We start from the raw sequence: 16,595 nt of genomic DNA, 5'->3' as shown, positions 1-16,595 counted from the left end.
CCCCCCCCCACACACACATACACTTTTCAGGGTTTTCTTTTTGAATGGCAAACATTCATTAAATCAGTTTTAAAAGTCAGACAGAGCATCTAAAATTCCCAAACACATAAAGAGCTGGCTTCATAAAAATAAGCTAACAAAAACCATTTTGAGTTACAGCATTACAACGATCATCAAGATAACATTAACAAAGGACATCTTGTATTTAAACAGTGAAACTTTTCTTGAATAAATAAACCTGATATTACATACCAATGGAACCCAATATGTGTAAAGTGCACCAAGCCTCATTTCAGGAACAAATTGAGAACAGGCCAGAAATAAGAAGTAGAGATTGAAGAAGTACTTGAATTGATTGAAAAGTACCTAAGGAAAAAAAGGGAGGCACAGTAAGTGATGGGTGGATGGGTGGGGGGAGACATGTGAAAGATCTCATCTAAGCTAATGTGATTAAAGAAAAATTTTAAGTTGTCTACAAAAGATAAAAGGATTTCTTAGAAAATCATATTCCTTCTAATGAAGGGAAATGTCTGCTTAAGTTGTGTTGTAGTAAAACAATAAAATATTCTTCCTCTGCAAAAATGGAAACTTTTATTGAGAAAAGCCTCATCAGTAAAGAAGAACATTAATACAAAGACATTTGCTTTAGCACTTTTGAGCAGGTTGATTTTTGGGGGACTAATGTTTTTAGGATCCAGTTCATTTTATATACAATAACGAACTGAATTGGCATATAAATAAATAGAATACTTTCAGCATTCAAGACATGAAATATTAGCATACCTTCCAAATGTCTAAATAAGGCAGGGGCAGACCAAGGAGATTATCACATTAGGAACAGGGCGTCATTGTCCCGTCCCTATCCCGTCCTTCCCACCCGACTGTGAGAAGGACTTTCACAAATGATCCAGCATTAACCCAGCAGGGAAGTGTGAGTGAAAGTAATTGCACAAATCACTTTCACTTGCAAGCATGATGAACCCATCATTCAGCCACCCAGGAAGCATGAGTAAAAGTGATAGCACAAATCACTTTCACAAGAAAGCAGGCTGGAAGCACTTTCAGCTGTCATTTCCAGTCTTTTGTAATAACAGAAGAACTTGTTAGTACATTTGGCCCTTCCCTTATGTGGGGGATCTATCGCATATCCCCCCACGTAAGGGGAATTCCACATATGCTCACACCGCATTGAAAACAATGGGGCACATCCGTGTGGCAGCATGCTGTGCACACGCCACAGAAACATGCACCATATGTGCCATGGATGTGTGCACCATATGCACTGTACAATGACGACTGAAAGCGCTTTTCAGCCCGCTTTCATGTGAAAGTGATTTGCGCTATCACTTTCTCTTGGGTAACAGACAGGATAAGGACAAGGGGGCGATCCCGTCCCTATCCCGTCACTATGTGAAAATCTCCCAAGTAATCGTCTGCCATCCCAGTTTCTCATCTCCTTTTAAAATGTCCCAATTTCTTTCTCTCTTTTCCTCTTTCCTGGTGGTTCTAAGCTTATTTCAGTTCAAAGTGCACATGTAGTTCGCACTCAGTTGACACAGGACGAAAAAGTGGGAAGAGAAGTCTTGCTCTTCTCAATAGGTTCAAGCAAAAATGTGTATGCATAAACACAGGAGATAATTTATTGTTGCTACACCCTTTTGACCACACATGTTCTGTCTTTCATCTGTGAAATGTCAGAGGGCATGTATTAATAGGGGGGAAAGGAAGAAAATTCCTCTTAAAAGGTAATATACTTACCCCTGGTAAAAAAGTAAAGAAGTTGTATTTCTGGTTGTTGATGACATTGCGTGGGTACCTCTGGTCTCTTTTTTCTGGATGGCCAAGCCAAACTGTTCGAGGCCTCGGGTCTCTTCTTCCACAACATCTTAGGCACTCACAACACCTGTTAAAAAACCTCAATTTAAACATTTTGCTATTATGAGGGGAAAAAAATAACAGAACAGATCTCTGAGGTATGGTGTCAAATAACTTCAGAGTTTGTTTGGAAATGTGTAGGTGAGATATAAACACTTCTAACAATAGTAACAGCTATTCCAAATCCCACTGCTTCTAAACCTACATTGTCCATTAAATATTATGGCTAATAGATATGCAAGACCTATGCTCTAGAAACATGTCTAATTTAAAGCCACTGAAGTCACCACATCTTGCAACAGCAAATCTCATGCATTTATAATGGACTGTGTGAAAGATTACTTTCTTTCTTCTTTGGTCAGAATCAATTACCATGAGAGGCCAAACTGCTGCTCATGAGTCACATGAAGCCATTTGACATATAATGTGTGACTTTTTGGTTGAGCTTCTTTTTACATTACAATACATATAAAAGGTAAATTAAAAAAAAAGTTTATAATTATTTACTGGGTATGAACTGAGGGTCCACTAGATTAAAATGTAAATTTAATGTTTTTGGTGAGTAATTTAAATCCTAATTTTACTGTTAGATTTGAGTAAGAGATTAAAGATATTTTGGATTAAGAGTAATAATAAAAATATTATAAAACTGTTTTGTAAGGTGCTATCTGTATAAAATATCTCAAATTTTATTGGTTTACATATTCTGACCATGTTCTGACTGGATATTTATCAAAACAAATAAATATAATTAAAAATGACTGGTTTTACCCTTTTATTTTTAGCAATGTCATTTAATGTTAATGAAATGCAAATTTGCATATTTTTCTTAGATGTTCCCATAGTTCATTACTATATTACCACACACTTATTACAGTTAAAACACTGAATCATAAAATCATGGAGTTGAAAGAGACCACAAGAGCCATCCGGTCCAACTCCCTGCCATGGAGGAAATCACAATCAAAGCATCCCCGACAGATGGCCATCCAACTTCTGTTTAAAGACCTCCAAAGAAGGAGATGCCACCAATCTCTGAGGGAATATGTCCCAAAATTCCTCCTAATGTTAAGATGGAATCTCTTTTCCTATAGCTTGCATATAGCTTTGGCTTTTCCTATAGCTTCTGTGTTGTAGTCTCTGGAGCAGCAGAAAACAAGTTTATTCCATCCTCAATATGACACCCCTTCAAATACTTAAATGAGGCTATCATATCACCTCTTAACCTTCTCTTCTCCAGGCTAAATCTTCATTCCCACTATGTTCGTCATGATCAAATCTCTCTGTGGCATTTCATCCCTAATGCCGTTCACACCAGGGGGTGAGTGGTGGCAATAGGGATAAAATGCCATGAGAGATTTGATAGTGGCAGGAGGGGGGAAGGAAGAGGAGGGAGGGGGGCAAAGGAGGATGCAGTGATGCAGCAGGTTTGGGGGAGAGGAAGACAAGGGAGGATGAAAACATGGCGGATGCGCCAGATTATTTTGAAAATGGGGGCACCTCCATTTTCAAAATGATCCACATGATCCGGATGGATCCAGTAGTGAGTTCTCACTACAAATATCTGGATCACTGCAGCACTGTGAAAAAGACAGGGTAGGTGACCTGGTGCAAAATGAACTGGGTCAAGTGGTTTTTTTGGCAGGTCCCCTAGAAACTACATCAAGTGCAGTCAGGGGAAGTGTGAATGGGCCCAAAGTCCAGGGCTGCATGCAAAGATCTGTGGGTAGAGGCACCATCCCAATACTGGTATTAGATAAACAATAGAACAGAACACCTTGCACCTGCACACATATCCTAAATCAACACATAGAACCATTTTTATGACAAAGCAATAGCACTCCAGTTTTTCACACATCACATTAGCAGAACAAGATAGAATGGCAACATTCACATAAACACGTCACAGAAAAGGTACAACTGTCACAAGAATATTTCACTTGGGACACCCTTAGGCTCAAGGACTAGAAATTTCTCCTTGAAATAGCAACCACTATAAATTTCAAATTCAATTTTTCCTCTGAGGTAAGACAATACAGACTAATCTTTAGAAACACATGCCACTACAAGCTGGTATTTAATTGAAGGAGACTCATCCTGTTGTTGTGTGCCTTCACGTCATTCACAACTTATAGCAACCCTAAGGCAAACCTAACTTTATAGATCACAAAAAGTTATGGTTGCTTCTAAAGGTCATAGGAATGCTACTACATCTGACAGTCCGAATGAGAAATCTGTACTCAGGACAAGAGACTACCATGAGAACAGAATTTGGAGAAACAGATTGGTTCCCAATCGGAAAAGGAGTCAGGCAAAGATGTATTATTCCATTACCATACTTAGAATCATAGAATCAATTTTCCATGTAATTTTGTTCAGCTAGACCAGTAATGCAGCTACCCATTTCAGATATTCTTGAACTTTAAATAATTTGCTTTACAGCACTTTGGAAAAGTGAGCCAAAAGGATTTACAGTAAATCACAAATTTATTATTGTAACTTATGTTCATATTACCAGTAACTGCTTATTTTTTTTAAAATACAGATGTAGCCCCTCCTTTTAAAGGAATTCAAAGAGTAGTGCAAAGTTGCACTTTGTCACTGGGTTACTACTGATAAGGACAGTGGATCCCAACTCTTAGTACTGCCTTCTGTCAACAGAATAAAGTACACAACAGTAACTGTAAGTTACTATTGTTTAATGACTAAAGTAAAACCCACTCATAATGGCCAGTTTTTCAACCTGACAGCATTCTAAGACCCAGAAAAGGGTAGTTAATTTCAAGCACCTCTCCTTAATCCTAAAGCCATCATCTTCTGTCACACTTGTCCTATCAATCATACTTAAAGTAAAATAAAATGAAATAAAATAAAAGCTAAGAGTTGCAGTCCCGTGTACAGAGACAGGAAAGTAAAATCCTACATAAAACATATGCCTTGGTTAGTAAATATATACTGGGCTGGATGGAGAACTACAATTTTCTATACATTTATCTGTGCGTAAATGGAACTGATGTCACTTCAGTGTGAACATCAATAGGATCAGGCTTCAATCCTAGGTATTTCTAATGAGACAGCAATTTAACTTCAGGGAAGGAAATAGTGAGTAATTGTGTGCAGAATCCAGCTGGTGGTGTTTTTGTTTAAATGGTATCCGTTTGTATGAACTTCCACACCTTAGAAAAATTACTTTCTTTGAACTACCACACCCAGAAATCTCCCAACCAACATGGACCTGGTGGGTGCAGATGGTTGTAAATGAAGGGGGGGGGGGGGAGGAAATATCCTAGAATCACAGAGTTGGAAGAGACTACAAGGGCAATCCAGTCCAACCCCCTGCCATGCAGGAAATCTCAATCAAAGCATCCCCAACAGATGGCCATCCAGCCTCTATTTAAAAACCTCTAAGGAAGGAGACTCCGTTACACTCCGAGGGAGTTTGTTCCACTGTGGAACAGACTGTATTGTCAGGAAGTTCCTCCTAATGTTGAGGTGAATCTCTTTTCCTGCAGTTTGCATACATTGCTCGAGGTCCTAGTCTCTGGAAAACAAGCTTGCTCCCTCCTCAATATGACATCCCTTCAAGTATTTAAACAGGGCTATCATATCACCTCTTCACCTTCTTTTCTCCAGGCTAAACATCCCCAGCTCCCTAAGGCGTTCCTCATAGAACATGGTTTCCAGACCCTTCACCATTTTGGTTACCCTCCTTTGGACATGCTCCAGTTTCTCAACATCCTTTTTAAATTGTGGTGCCCAGAACTGGACACAGTATTCCAGGTGGGGCCTGACCAGAGCAGAATAGAGTGGGACTATTACTTCCCTTGATCTAGACACTATACTTCTATTGATGCAGCCTAAAATTGCATTGGCCTTGTTAGCTGCTGCATTGCACTCTTGACTCATGTTCAATTTGTAGTCTCCTTACATAAACTTCATACTCTCCAAGATTTCACAGATGACAACAGAAAAACATGAGACCAAGCAACTTCAGAATGTGGTCAAGATGAGGAAGAGCACACAAGCTAGGAGATGTGCAGAAGTTTGGTTTTGCCTGAGCTTACTGGAAAGGCAACACTCTGCCCTCTTCTCTCATCTCCCCCTTATGAGTTTATCATAACTCATAACTGGCAGCAATTGAAGCAAGTCAAGGAAACAGGGAGAAAGTGGGAGGAAGAGGAGAGAAACTGGGACATTTTAAAAGCAGCTGAAAAAGTGGGAGGACAGAAGATTAATTTGGACTGTCCCTCCTAAATCAGGACAGTTGGAATGTATAGAATTACCTTAAGCTACAGCCAGTGTTGCCAATTTCTGGGGAATTCCTTGGTTTCGAGGTAATAAAAAGCCTTTCTGTTTATTTTCTATGTACAAAGTTTTTTGGGGGAATTTCCAGGGAATCAGCCCTTCCCCCCAAAAATGGCCCAAAATACCTTTCCCCTCCTGAAAAATGGCTGACATACCTCCCATCCCGGAAACCCCCACCTCCTTTTGCCTTCCCATAGTGCCTTGTGGCAAATCTGACCCGGAAGTCCCGCCCTTGATCTGGAAGTCCCACCTGATTCTGGGGAATTAAGAGGCATTCCAGGGAGCCAATCAGGGGATTACCTTCAAGGGTGATTGGCAACACTGGTTACATCCACAAGGAGGAAGTAGCAGTGGTAGATGTTGCAGCAAAAATAACTAAGAGTTTTGCAACAATGTAATATTTTATTTGGCATAAACTTTTGTTAGCTTATGTCCTCAAGAGTCCAAAAGATCATTAAGGTGTTGGTACATTTTACATGTTTGTTTCTCCATTTCTGCACTTTCCCTAGCATGTGTATAAATGACAAATGAAGCTACACTCCACATCAGGTGCCCTTTCAAGCTGCACATTTATAGCACCTTGATTCCACTTTAACTGCTATAGTGGTATCCTAGAAATCCTTAGATTTGTAGTTTCATGAAGTATTTACAGTTCTCTGCCAGAGAGTTTCCAGGATTCCACAGAATGAAGTCTTAGAAGTTAAAGTTAAATCAAAGTGCTATAAGTGTGTGAAAGGAAGTGGGCTGCAACCTGAAAGTCATTATGCAGATCTTTAAGAAAATTATTGTTGTTGTTATTATTATTATTATTGTCATAATACTAATAATAACAATATTTATTATTAGCCTGCCTCTACCTGCGGATCGAGGTGGATTACAGTAAAAAAAATAGTAAAATGCATAATACAGTAAATCATAAAATATCACAATCCCCCCAGCCCACCACCAACATAAAATATAACATTTAGTTACAACTCAAAAACAATAAAGTTACAAGTTCAGGTTAAAATTAGTTAAAACAGTTAAAAGATAGGCGGACAATAAAAATAGGTATGGGCAGAAGGGCTGGTCTTATTATTTTGGAGGAGAGTCAGTCAGTCAGGGAAGGCTTGCTGGAAGAGATCTGTCTTGACTGCCTTCTTGAAGGCATCAAGGGTGGTAATCATTCAATTTCCCCCCAAAATTGGGACTCAAAGTGGCTACAAAGGAGCCACAAGAGGCCTATTCACACATCACAATTCTAGCATTATAATTCCACTTTAACTGCCATGCTTTTATCCAATGGAATCCTGGGATCTGCATTTTGAAAAGGGGTATTTAGAATTCTAAGCCAGAAAGCTCTAGTGCTGCATGAAACTACCAATCCCAGGATTTTCTTAGGCTGCAGTCACACCAGTTAAAGTGGAATCATGGTGCAATAAATGTGTAGTGTGAAAGAAACCAAGACTGTTGATTTTCTTGTCATAGAATTCTAGAATCTTAAAACTGGAAGGAACCACATGTGTTTTCCTCCACCATCCCCTTTCCATTTCAGTTACTCGAGATCTGCATACCAACATTTTCTGAAGTTAAATAAAAGATGACTCAAGGCTGTTAGAGAGGTGTGATCAGAGGAGTGGGAAGAGGAAATGTGTGTGCTCCATTTGGGATGACGTTGGTCAGAAGGGGAAGAAGATCAGAGGGGGAAGAGTGAAAAATAGTAAAAACAAATGCAGTAGTCAGGCAGGGAAGAGGAAGGGGATGGATGGATGACCCAGTTGAACACCTGATGGCTGACAATGTACTGAGGTATGGATTGTTTTTGTTAAAAGGCAACACAGACCAAGTTTGCTGTAACCAGCCAGTCATATCCACCATATACTGGCCCTGCTCTGACAGCCACTATGGAACCACCTCTGAAAACAGGCCACACATCAGGTTTATCTGAATTTTTAAGGAAATTTCAGGGTAAAAGTGGGATTTCTAAACTCAAAGCCCTCTGAACCACCAGTCCCACAACTTCCCTGTGTATCCTCATGAACATTGTGTGATCACAACAACTATGGGGTGAGTGTTTTTGTTTGGGGTTTGTTTGTTTTGACAGTGAAAACATGCCCCTAGTCCAGTGTCTCCTGCCATGCAGGAATACACAACTACAGCACATCCAAAAGATGTTCTTCCTTTAAACTGTGGAGTAAAGAATTCCACAGAAGGAGAGTCCACCACATTTATTCCACTGCTGTGAGGCAACTTATTCCACTGCTGACCAGTTGTTACAACAAAGAAGCTCTTCCTAATCTTTAGGTGGAATCTCTTTTGTTGAACTTTTCTTAGGATCCACACCTGCACTTTAATTGGTTTCCCAAAATCAGGTCAGTAAAGTGCTTTTTAACAAGTTTAAAAAGATCAAGAAGGAAGAATAGTTGAGGCACATGTCATTAAACTGGGCATACAAAGACATGTTTGTCATTTATGTAATAAAGCTAGAGGAGGCTGACTAAAACAGTAGCTTACTCAGTTAGTTTCCCTCGAGTAACAATTCTTGCCTATTCAGCTGATTTGGATAGGTAATAACTTAAAATGATGAGAAGCAAACTCATTTCTGTTTAAGGAAAAGCTAAGTAGAGGACTCTTCCCTGATTTGAACACTGCAAAACAGAAAATACTTTGTGGAGTGGCAAATTATGGGGAAGGTAGTTTTGTTTTTGTTTTTTAAATAAGGTGTCACATTTCTTGCTTTCTACCATACAAATATGCACAATATAAATCTTATCTGCTAAGGAAATTCTTTTAGAAGAACATCCCTCCCTCTCCAAAAGAGCAGCCAGTAGAAATTCCAGTTATTTACATGAAATATGCTGGGAAATGTTAGCTTAGGTTAAAATCAAAACACTCTACAGGCAATAAAAAGATTAACTTTCAGAAGCTGGACATTGGGATACCAGGTTTGAAATCTCCACTCAGCCATGGAAACCCATTGGATGATCTTGAGAGGAAAGAAAAGACAACCCCCCTCTGAAATACCTATGGTAGGTTTGGAGTAGGGTTGCCAAATTACTTGAAGGCAACAAAGTTTTCAGGCACCCTGTTGAGGACAAATGCAAGATAATTTCCATCTTGAATCAATACTCTCAACTGGAAAGATTTCAGTAGGAAATATTTAATGAAAACCAATAGATAAAAACCTTTCTAAAAATCAGTTTTGGACAGATTCCCAGGTTTTGGTCTCTAGTAAGGAAGTCCCTAAGGGACTGCAAAGATGCTGCAATTTTCAGGGTTGGAAGGGATCTTGGCAACCATGTAGTCCAACCCACTACTCAAAGGAAAATCTATAACCTAAAACAGAATTATGAAATCACAAAAAGATGGCCTTATGTCCTTTGTATAATTGCCTCCAGTGATGGAGAGTCCACCACTTCCTGAAGGAGAATATTCTATAGTCAAACAACTCTTATTGTTGGAATGTTTAAGAAAAATCAGCTACTCTGCCATTTTTATCCATTATCAGAGATTCAGCACTGTATCTCCATAGCTTCCAGTATTGCCAGTTTCCGGGGAATTCCCCGGAATCTGGGGAATTTAATTAATTTGCTCCTTTGAAACCTGCTTGGGAGCACTAGAAAGCCCACCATACCAGTTCTTCAGTGCTATGGATGCTGCAGTGGACAGCGGTAGATGAAAAAAATCCCAATTCTGCAGGCAGTGCAGGAGAATATGTGAAATCCAGTGCAAGTTACAAGAAACATAGTTACATACTCTCTTAATGCTTCAGTTACTGCAAACTGAGTATTAAGTGCAAAAGTTACTTTCAAAACTTACCCTTAAAGGATATTTTAAGCCATTTTAGAGGCATTTTTCCAGAAATGTTTCAAGATTTACACATTTCTTCTATTAAGCCTAACAAGGGTTTTTGTTTTTGTTTTTTTAAAGGTACAAATCACACAAGTAATCTAACAAGTTATTTTTCTAGCACTGGATAGTGTGTTACTTTTGTTTTAAATGTTAAATGTTTTATGCTTTTGATAAGCTCATTTTGTCATGGCCTTTGGCTAGTACAATAAACTTGAGTAACAGAAACAAGTTATTTTTAAAAAGCAGTTTTCCAAACTCTGGCAGAAGTACCCTATTGGGTCCTGGCCACGACTTCTAGAAGACAGATCTAGTCCGGCTGCTGCTTCACAATCTTTCAGATCTTTAAATGACCCTATTCAGGATTTCAACTGAGCACTCAAAGGCACAAACACTGTGCAAAGTGTGAAGCGAGCATGCATTGGTGACACTCTCAGTGCCCCTGAACACACTGTTCCCACTCTGCTCCTGATCACTTAATGTTAAAGTGTGAAGGTCAGAACCTTCATCACATGGAAACTTATAACTTCCCTTGGCTGAACGCATGTCAGACCTTTTGTGCCGAATGCATGAAGGCTGGCTGTAGATAGGAATGGAGCACTACATGTGTACATGTTGGAAAGAAGGGTTGGGTATTCATTCCTATTATATCATCACCTCTCTGTCTGGACACCTGAATAAGGCTCTCATTTCTCCTCTTCATCTTTTCAAAGCTAAACACACTAAACTCTCTCAAACTTGCTTCATTAGGTATGGCTTCCAGACTTCATTATATTATCATCATCTCCTCTGGGCACACTCCGGGAGAGAAGAGTGGAAGTCCCTACTTAGACATGGAAACCCACTGGATGTCTCTAGGCAAGTCACACACTCTCAGCCTCAGAGGAAGAAAACCACAAGCCTCCACTGGACACATTTTGCCAAGAAAACCATAGGATAGGGTTACTATAAGATGGGAGTCAACTTGAAGGCACAAAATGAAAAACAACCAAGTGAAAATCTGAAAAACTATCCAGCTGTACATTCAGAAGTATTGTAGACTTAATTTATATATTTCCTTTCTCCTTATAAAATGCCCACACAACAACAACATAACATTAAAACAATAAAAAATGCAACTAGAAACAACAAATAAGATGAATGGAAGAAGGACCCTTTTTATGTAACTGCTTGTTGAACATGTTTTTAATGGTTGTATATAATAAATAAAAAATAAAAGATGAATGGAAGAAGGAAAGAAAAAGGAAGCAGAGCCTAGGGTGGGAATTGTGTCCTCACAGTCCATTTTTGTGATGCCTGGAGCTACCCATAATAACAACAAAAATTCTTTAAAGTTCTGTGGGTTACCTTTAAAAAAATTGGGAAATCATACATCTAGGAATTACAGTTTGCACTACATAAATATATATCCTACCCTAGCCAAAACAAAACAAAACTTTGAAAAATCCAAAAGCGTTTTGTTTTTAAATATCTGTTTTATTTGGAGGGGATGCCGTAGCCCCTGGAGGGTTCCAGACCTGGAAACTGGCCCAGATCATCCCCACTACTGTCATACACCAATAGTTTTTATGGGAGAGCAGCTTTATTGGGCTCCTCCTTGTTTCACAGCTACCATCTTGCATTAGTCTGTACAACCATCCCCAGCAACAAATGAGATGAGAAGCAGAATAACACATTTTAAGTGTATCCAAACTGCGCAATTTTAGCAGTTTGATACCACTTTAATTGCCACGGCTTCTATGATTTGTAGTTTGGTACCTCTTAGAATTCTCTAATCCATTTCCCTAAACAATAGCTCTCTGGCAGAGAAGTCTAAGTATCTCATAAAACTGCATATCCAAGGATTGCTTTGGATGGATCCACAGCAGTGAAAGTGGTATCAAACTGCTACAGTTCTGTAGTCTGGACTCATCTTTAGTAAACTCTGTCAACAGACTAACTGCTTTTGACTCTTCAGTCACCATAACTATTTCCTTTCTGGCCATCATTGAACAAGTTACCTGAACAACTTTAGTAATTCTGGTTATTACTAAAACTGGTGTTTCGTCTTCACTGCTTCATCCTCCTTCCCATTTCTTTCTTCCTTTTGTGGCATGTTGTTTAGATTGCAAGCCTTTAGGCAGAAACTATCCTTTTTTAAAAAAAAAAAAGCATACTGTCTATAAGTAATTGTGAGAGCTTTGTTGTATTTAGCATAAAATCCAAATACTGAAAAATAAAAATATCATAATAAACAGAGAGATCAAGAAATAATATAACTCAAAAACTAAACATCCCTTAGTGCTGTCAAAGCAACAGGCATCAAGAGTGTCAATGGAGGATGGGAGTTAAAGGGATTTCCTGTTATGGGGTTTCATAGATGGCTGTTATCTGTGCAGTGAAATAATTTCAGTGATATTAAAGGGATTATTCATCTATGAACAATCAAAATATCAAAAACAAGTTATCTAAATAAGTGATTCCAAGCCTATGGTTTCCCAAATGTTGCTGGATGGATAATAGATCCCAGAACTCCTCACCATTGGTCATGCTGGCTTAGGTTCCTGGTAGCTAATCTCAGCCTCAGGAACCCTCTTCTCATGAGAGTCCCCAAGGTCCTCCCTGGAAATCTAAGTAGAATGCTACTGGAGTTTATTGTTTTGTCTTGTTTTGTTTTGTAATAATGTGTATGTGTTGATGTTGTTTTAATTTGTTGGTTTTAATTATAATTGATTTAATAACTTTTTAAGGGGGGGAGGGAAGTAGATTTTGATGTATGATGTATTGTATTTTATTACTGTTAGCCACCCCGATTGACCTCAAAGGGGTGGGATATAAATATATTATTATTATTATTATTATTATTATTATTATTATTATTATTATTAGCTGAAGTCCCCCAACATCATGGGACGCACATTTGGAAGCCACAGATGTAGAGGATGAATAAGTAACTAGCTGCCTCCCAGAAAGATCACGAGGGGAAAACTTGCTGTAGGAATTTACTCTACAAAGCTTGATAGGGAAACTCACAGATTCAAAGAAATAAACATAAGGAAATAAGGAAACTAGGGTAGTGGTTCTCAAACAGTGGGGTGGGACACCCCTACTGGGGGAGGGCTGAGCATTGCTCAAGGGGGATGTGGAACTTGGAGGCTCTAAACCCCCACCACCCTCCTCCTCTTCCCAACCTTTTTGAGCATGAAATTTACATGTATTGAGTTAAATATCAAATTTACTTAAATAAGACTCTTCTAATTTGAACAATGTTTTTTCCTTATAAAATGTTAAAATATGAATACACATGAATGGTGAATGAAAATATGCACACTAAATAAAGTATTTTTATTCAGATATTACATTGAGAGGTGGGGGGCACATCTACATATAGATGCAAAGGGGGTCCCAAGGGGAAATAATCTGAGTACCACTGAACCAGCAGGTTTTTATGAAACAATGGAATATCAGTGCCAGGGAAGTGGTAGTGAGATTTTCCACTTAAACATACATTCATACATAAAACCACATTTTGTGGTTGATACAGTATTATTATTATTATTATTATTATTATTATTATTATTTAAAATACATCATTTTGAACAGCACTGAAAAAGTTATGGAAATCAATGATTCTGCTGTAATGACTATCCTGAAAATAAGAGCCTAGGTTCTGACAAGTGTGAGTCCCTTTTGAGAAGACCTTCTTTAGCATTTTCATGTGTTTCTTGGGATTGTTCAAAAGGTACTTTGGTTGGATCAAGTGTGATCAAAGTATACCTCTGGGGCCTCATACAGCAATAGCATTTACATTTCTATACCACTTAATAGTGAGCACAGCACTCTAGGAAAGGATGGAAGGCTGGATCAACTTTGGAGCCCTGGGATCAAACTCACAATGTTGTGGTTGCAGAACCAGTATTTAACCACTGCGCCACCAGGGCCCCCTCCCCTCAATTGTTTTTGTAGGTCTCTATATAGCCCTCACTTCAATGTTTTTTGTAGCTCTCAGCCCTTACAGACACCCTGCACCCTTTTTCTGACACAAAAAAGAGGTGAACTAGCTTTCCTGGAAGCCTCTGGGGGAGTAATTCAATTTAAGGTCGCAGTCCCTCCTTGCTCTGTTTAACATCAGAAAATACAATTTTTTCAAGACCAGAAAGAGACATCCAGACATCCCTCCTCACCTAATCTCTGGTATTTTTGGCTGTCCCTGCTGATGGGGGGGGGGGATTGGTCTGTCACAATTGGGCAACATTTTAAGGTCTCTGAAGGAAGAAATAAAGGTTTCTTACATATGCCAAGAAGAAGGCTTCATTGCTACTTAAGTCAAAATTAGCCCGCAGATTATGCTACAACTCAGCAGGCATTATATGCTATTAAGAAAGTTAACTATTAGATATGTCAGCATGAGATGTTCATATAGTCACCAAAAGGCATTAAAACAGGGCACAAAAATTGCTTCATCAAGCCACAAATTTGGAAAACCAAAAGAATTTCTTCCAAACGGCCTAATGCATTCTGCAAGATCCAAAAGCCCTGGTTAACCACAAATGTCATAATCACATTAGGCATGAAGAAAGAATGACGAATGCACAATTACACACTATCAGGGACTTCCTGCCCAACTGGTTTTTTAAAAACTGATACATGTAATATTGCAGCTGAAAGCCTATGAAGGCTAATGACTACCTTGATATTTAGTTGCCAGCCAACTGCCAACAAGACTTAAGTTGTTATTATTTAAACCATTCCGTGAATTTCTTACTTTAGCAATTACATCTTCAAACAGAAATGTGTTCATGAGTACATGTGAAGGTGATTTTATGTATTAAAGCAATTCTATATATTTCAGGTTTAAACAATAAACAGTCTGCTCTGCACTGAGTATCCAATATTTTTTCCAAGTGAAGAGTTGCAGTTATTCCTAGAATGCTGTAGCTTCATGAGGCTTCTCTCTCTCCCTTATAAAGTCTTGCACGCCCTCAAAGTAGTAGAATTTGGTCATTGAACAGAATACTATTTATGAGGTAAAACAGTACTTAACACTTTGCTGTGTAATAAAAATGGGTATAAAAATGGGAGTCCTGGGGGTGAAAGGTAGAGAGAGAGAAAGGTCTGTCCTCTTTTTTGCAAGCTATGAGCCTTGGGGATGCTTCTGGTAAGGGGAAGAGTGAGTGTGTGTGTGTGTGTGTGTGTGTGTGCACATGTACGCCGAGGTTTGTTTCCCCTTTTCCATGCCGAGTCTGATGCTTGGGAGCAGTCCAGAGAGGGAGATATAGGGAGGGAAGTGGTGCTTTGTTTCCCCCTTTAGATCTTTTGTAACATCCTCCAGTGTTTGACCCTCGACTTATCCATGGGTCATATCAAAATCCATGATTTTGGATCCAAAAACTGCCCTCGACTTATACAAGAGGTTGACTTATACATGAGTATATATGGTATGTCTATTAATAAGGTCTATGTCAAACCAAAAAGCCAGTGAGGTGTAATGGTTTGAATGTAGGACTAGGATTATGGGAGATTAGCATTTAAATCCCTGTTCCATCATAGAAATGGGTGTCCTTTGGGGCAAGTCACACATTCCCAGTTTAAGATGAAAGCAATGGCAAACCTCCTCCAAATAATGTTTCCCAAGAAAAGCTTATGACAGTGTTTCCACAAATTGGACTTTACTTGAAGGGGTATAACAACAACAACAACAACAACAACAACAACAGCAACAAACTATGTTATAGAATAATGGTGTATTAATACAATCCTTCTATTTTATTGCTCAGATTTAGTATATCACTTTAGGCATGGGCCTTCAAGTTGACTCTAACTGATGGTGACTCTATCATAGAGTTTTCTCAACAACATTTATTCAGAGGTTTGCCATTGCTTTCCTCTAAGGCAGAAAGAGAGTAACTTGCCCAAGTGGCTTTCCATGACTGAGTAGGAATTTGAACCTTGGTCTTTCTGAGTCCTAGCTCCAAACCCAAACCATTATACCACATTGGGCATGCCAAAAGCTCCCATAACATATAAACTGTTCTTGTGAAACTCCCATTCATTTGCAGCCAGTCATCTGGAGTACTTTCTGGTGACTGTAATTTTTATGCTCTTTCATTCTCTTGCAGAGCGTGAAATCTGTCTATCCAGGGACAGACAGAAGAAGGGCACTATTACCAGGTGACCTAAACACTGCCAATATTCTGAAACCAGCAAGAGAACATTTCAGTCTCCAGAACACTCTGCTGCTAACCTCAGAGTCACCACACTCCAAGAAGAAGACTTCAAAGGCAGACTCCACTACAAAATTACTTCCTTGGAATTTATCAGTGAATATTATTCTAATCAGTCTGGACAATTGGAACTGTGGGTTCCTTTCCTGCAAGAGGGATTCAATTACCATAGTATGTATAGGACAGCATTGCTTGAAATAAGTATAATCTCTGCTCTTAGAACTGTTCAATTATCTTAAATCTATTTAAATCTCAGAAATGTTAGTCGTACTGCTACTGCTTGCATGTAATGGCTTTTTGCACCTGCTGTTCATAGCTCTCTGCCCCCTCCCCACTGCACATCTGACAACTGTTGGCTGTTATAATACCTCTGGCAACAGCTGG

General features: G+C 39.0%; 1 protein-coding gene across 1 annotated transcript in view; it reads right to left on the bottom strand.

Annotated features, from left to right (window-relative positions):
- The window catches only part of ATP9A (ATPase phospholipid transporting 9A), a 130,071-nt gene that overhangs the window by 93,072 nt on the left and 20,404 nt on the right, over positions 1-16,595 (bottom strand). The window contains exons 2-3 of the mRNA XM_089513808.1: positions 1,759-1,903; positions 253-366 (exon numbers count right to left, since the gene is read on the bottom strand). Coding sequence (XP_089369934.1) covers positions 253-366; positions 1,759-1,903 — 259 coding nt within the window. The remainder of the gene's footprint in view (positions 1-252; positions 367-1,758; positions 1,904-16,595) is intronic.

The sequence above is a fragment of the Sceloporus occidentalis genome, unplaced genomic scaffold, assembly GCF_023333645.1.
Source record: "Sceloporus occidentalis isolate IW3139 unplaced genomic scaffold, rSceOcc1.0.p SCAF_3, whole genome shotgun sequence".
Lineage (NCBI taxonomy): Eukaryota > Metazoa > Chordata > Lepidosauria > Squamata > Phrynosomatidae > Sceloporus > Sceloporus occidentalis.
This window is presented reverse-complemented; position numbering and strand designations above follow the sequence as displayed.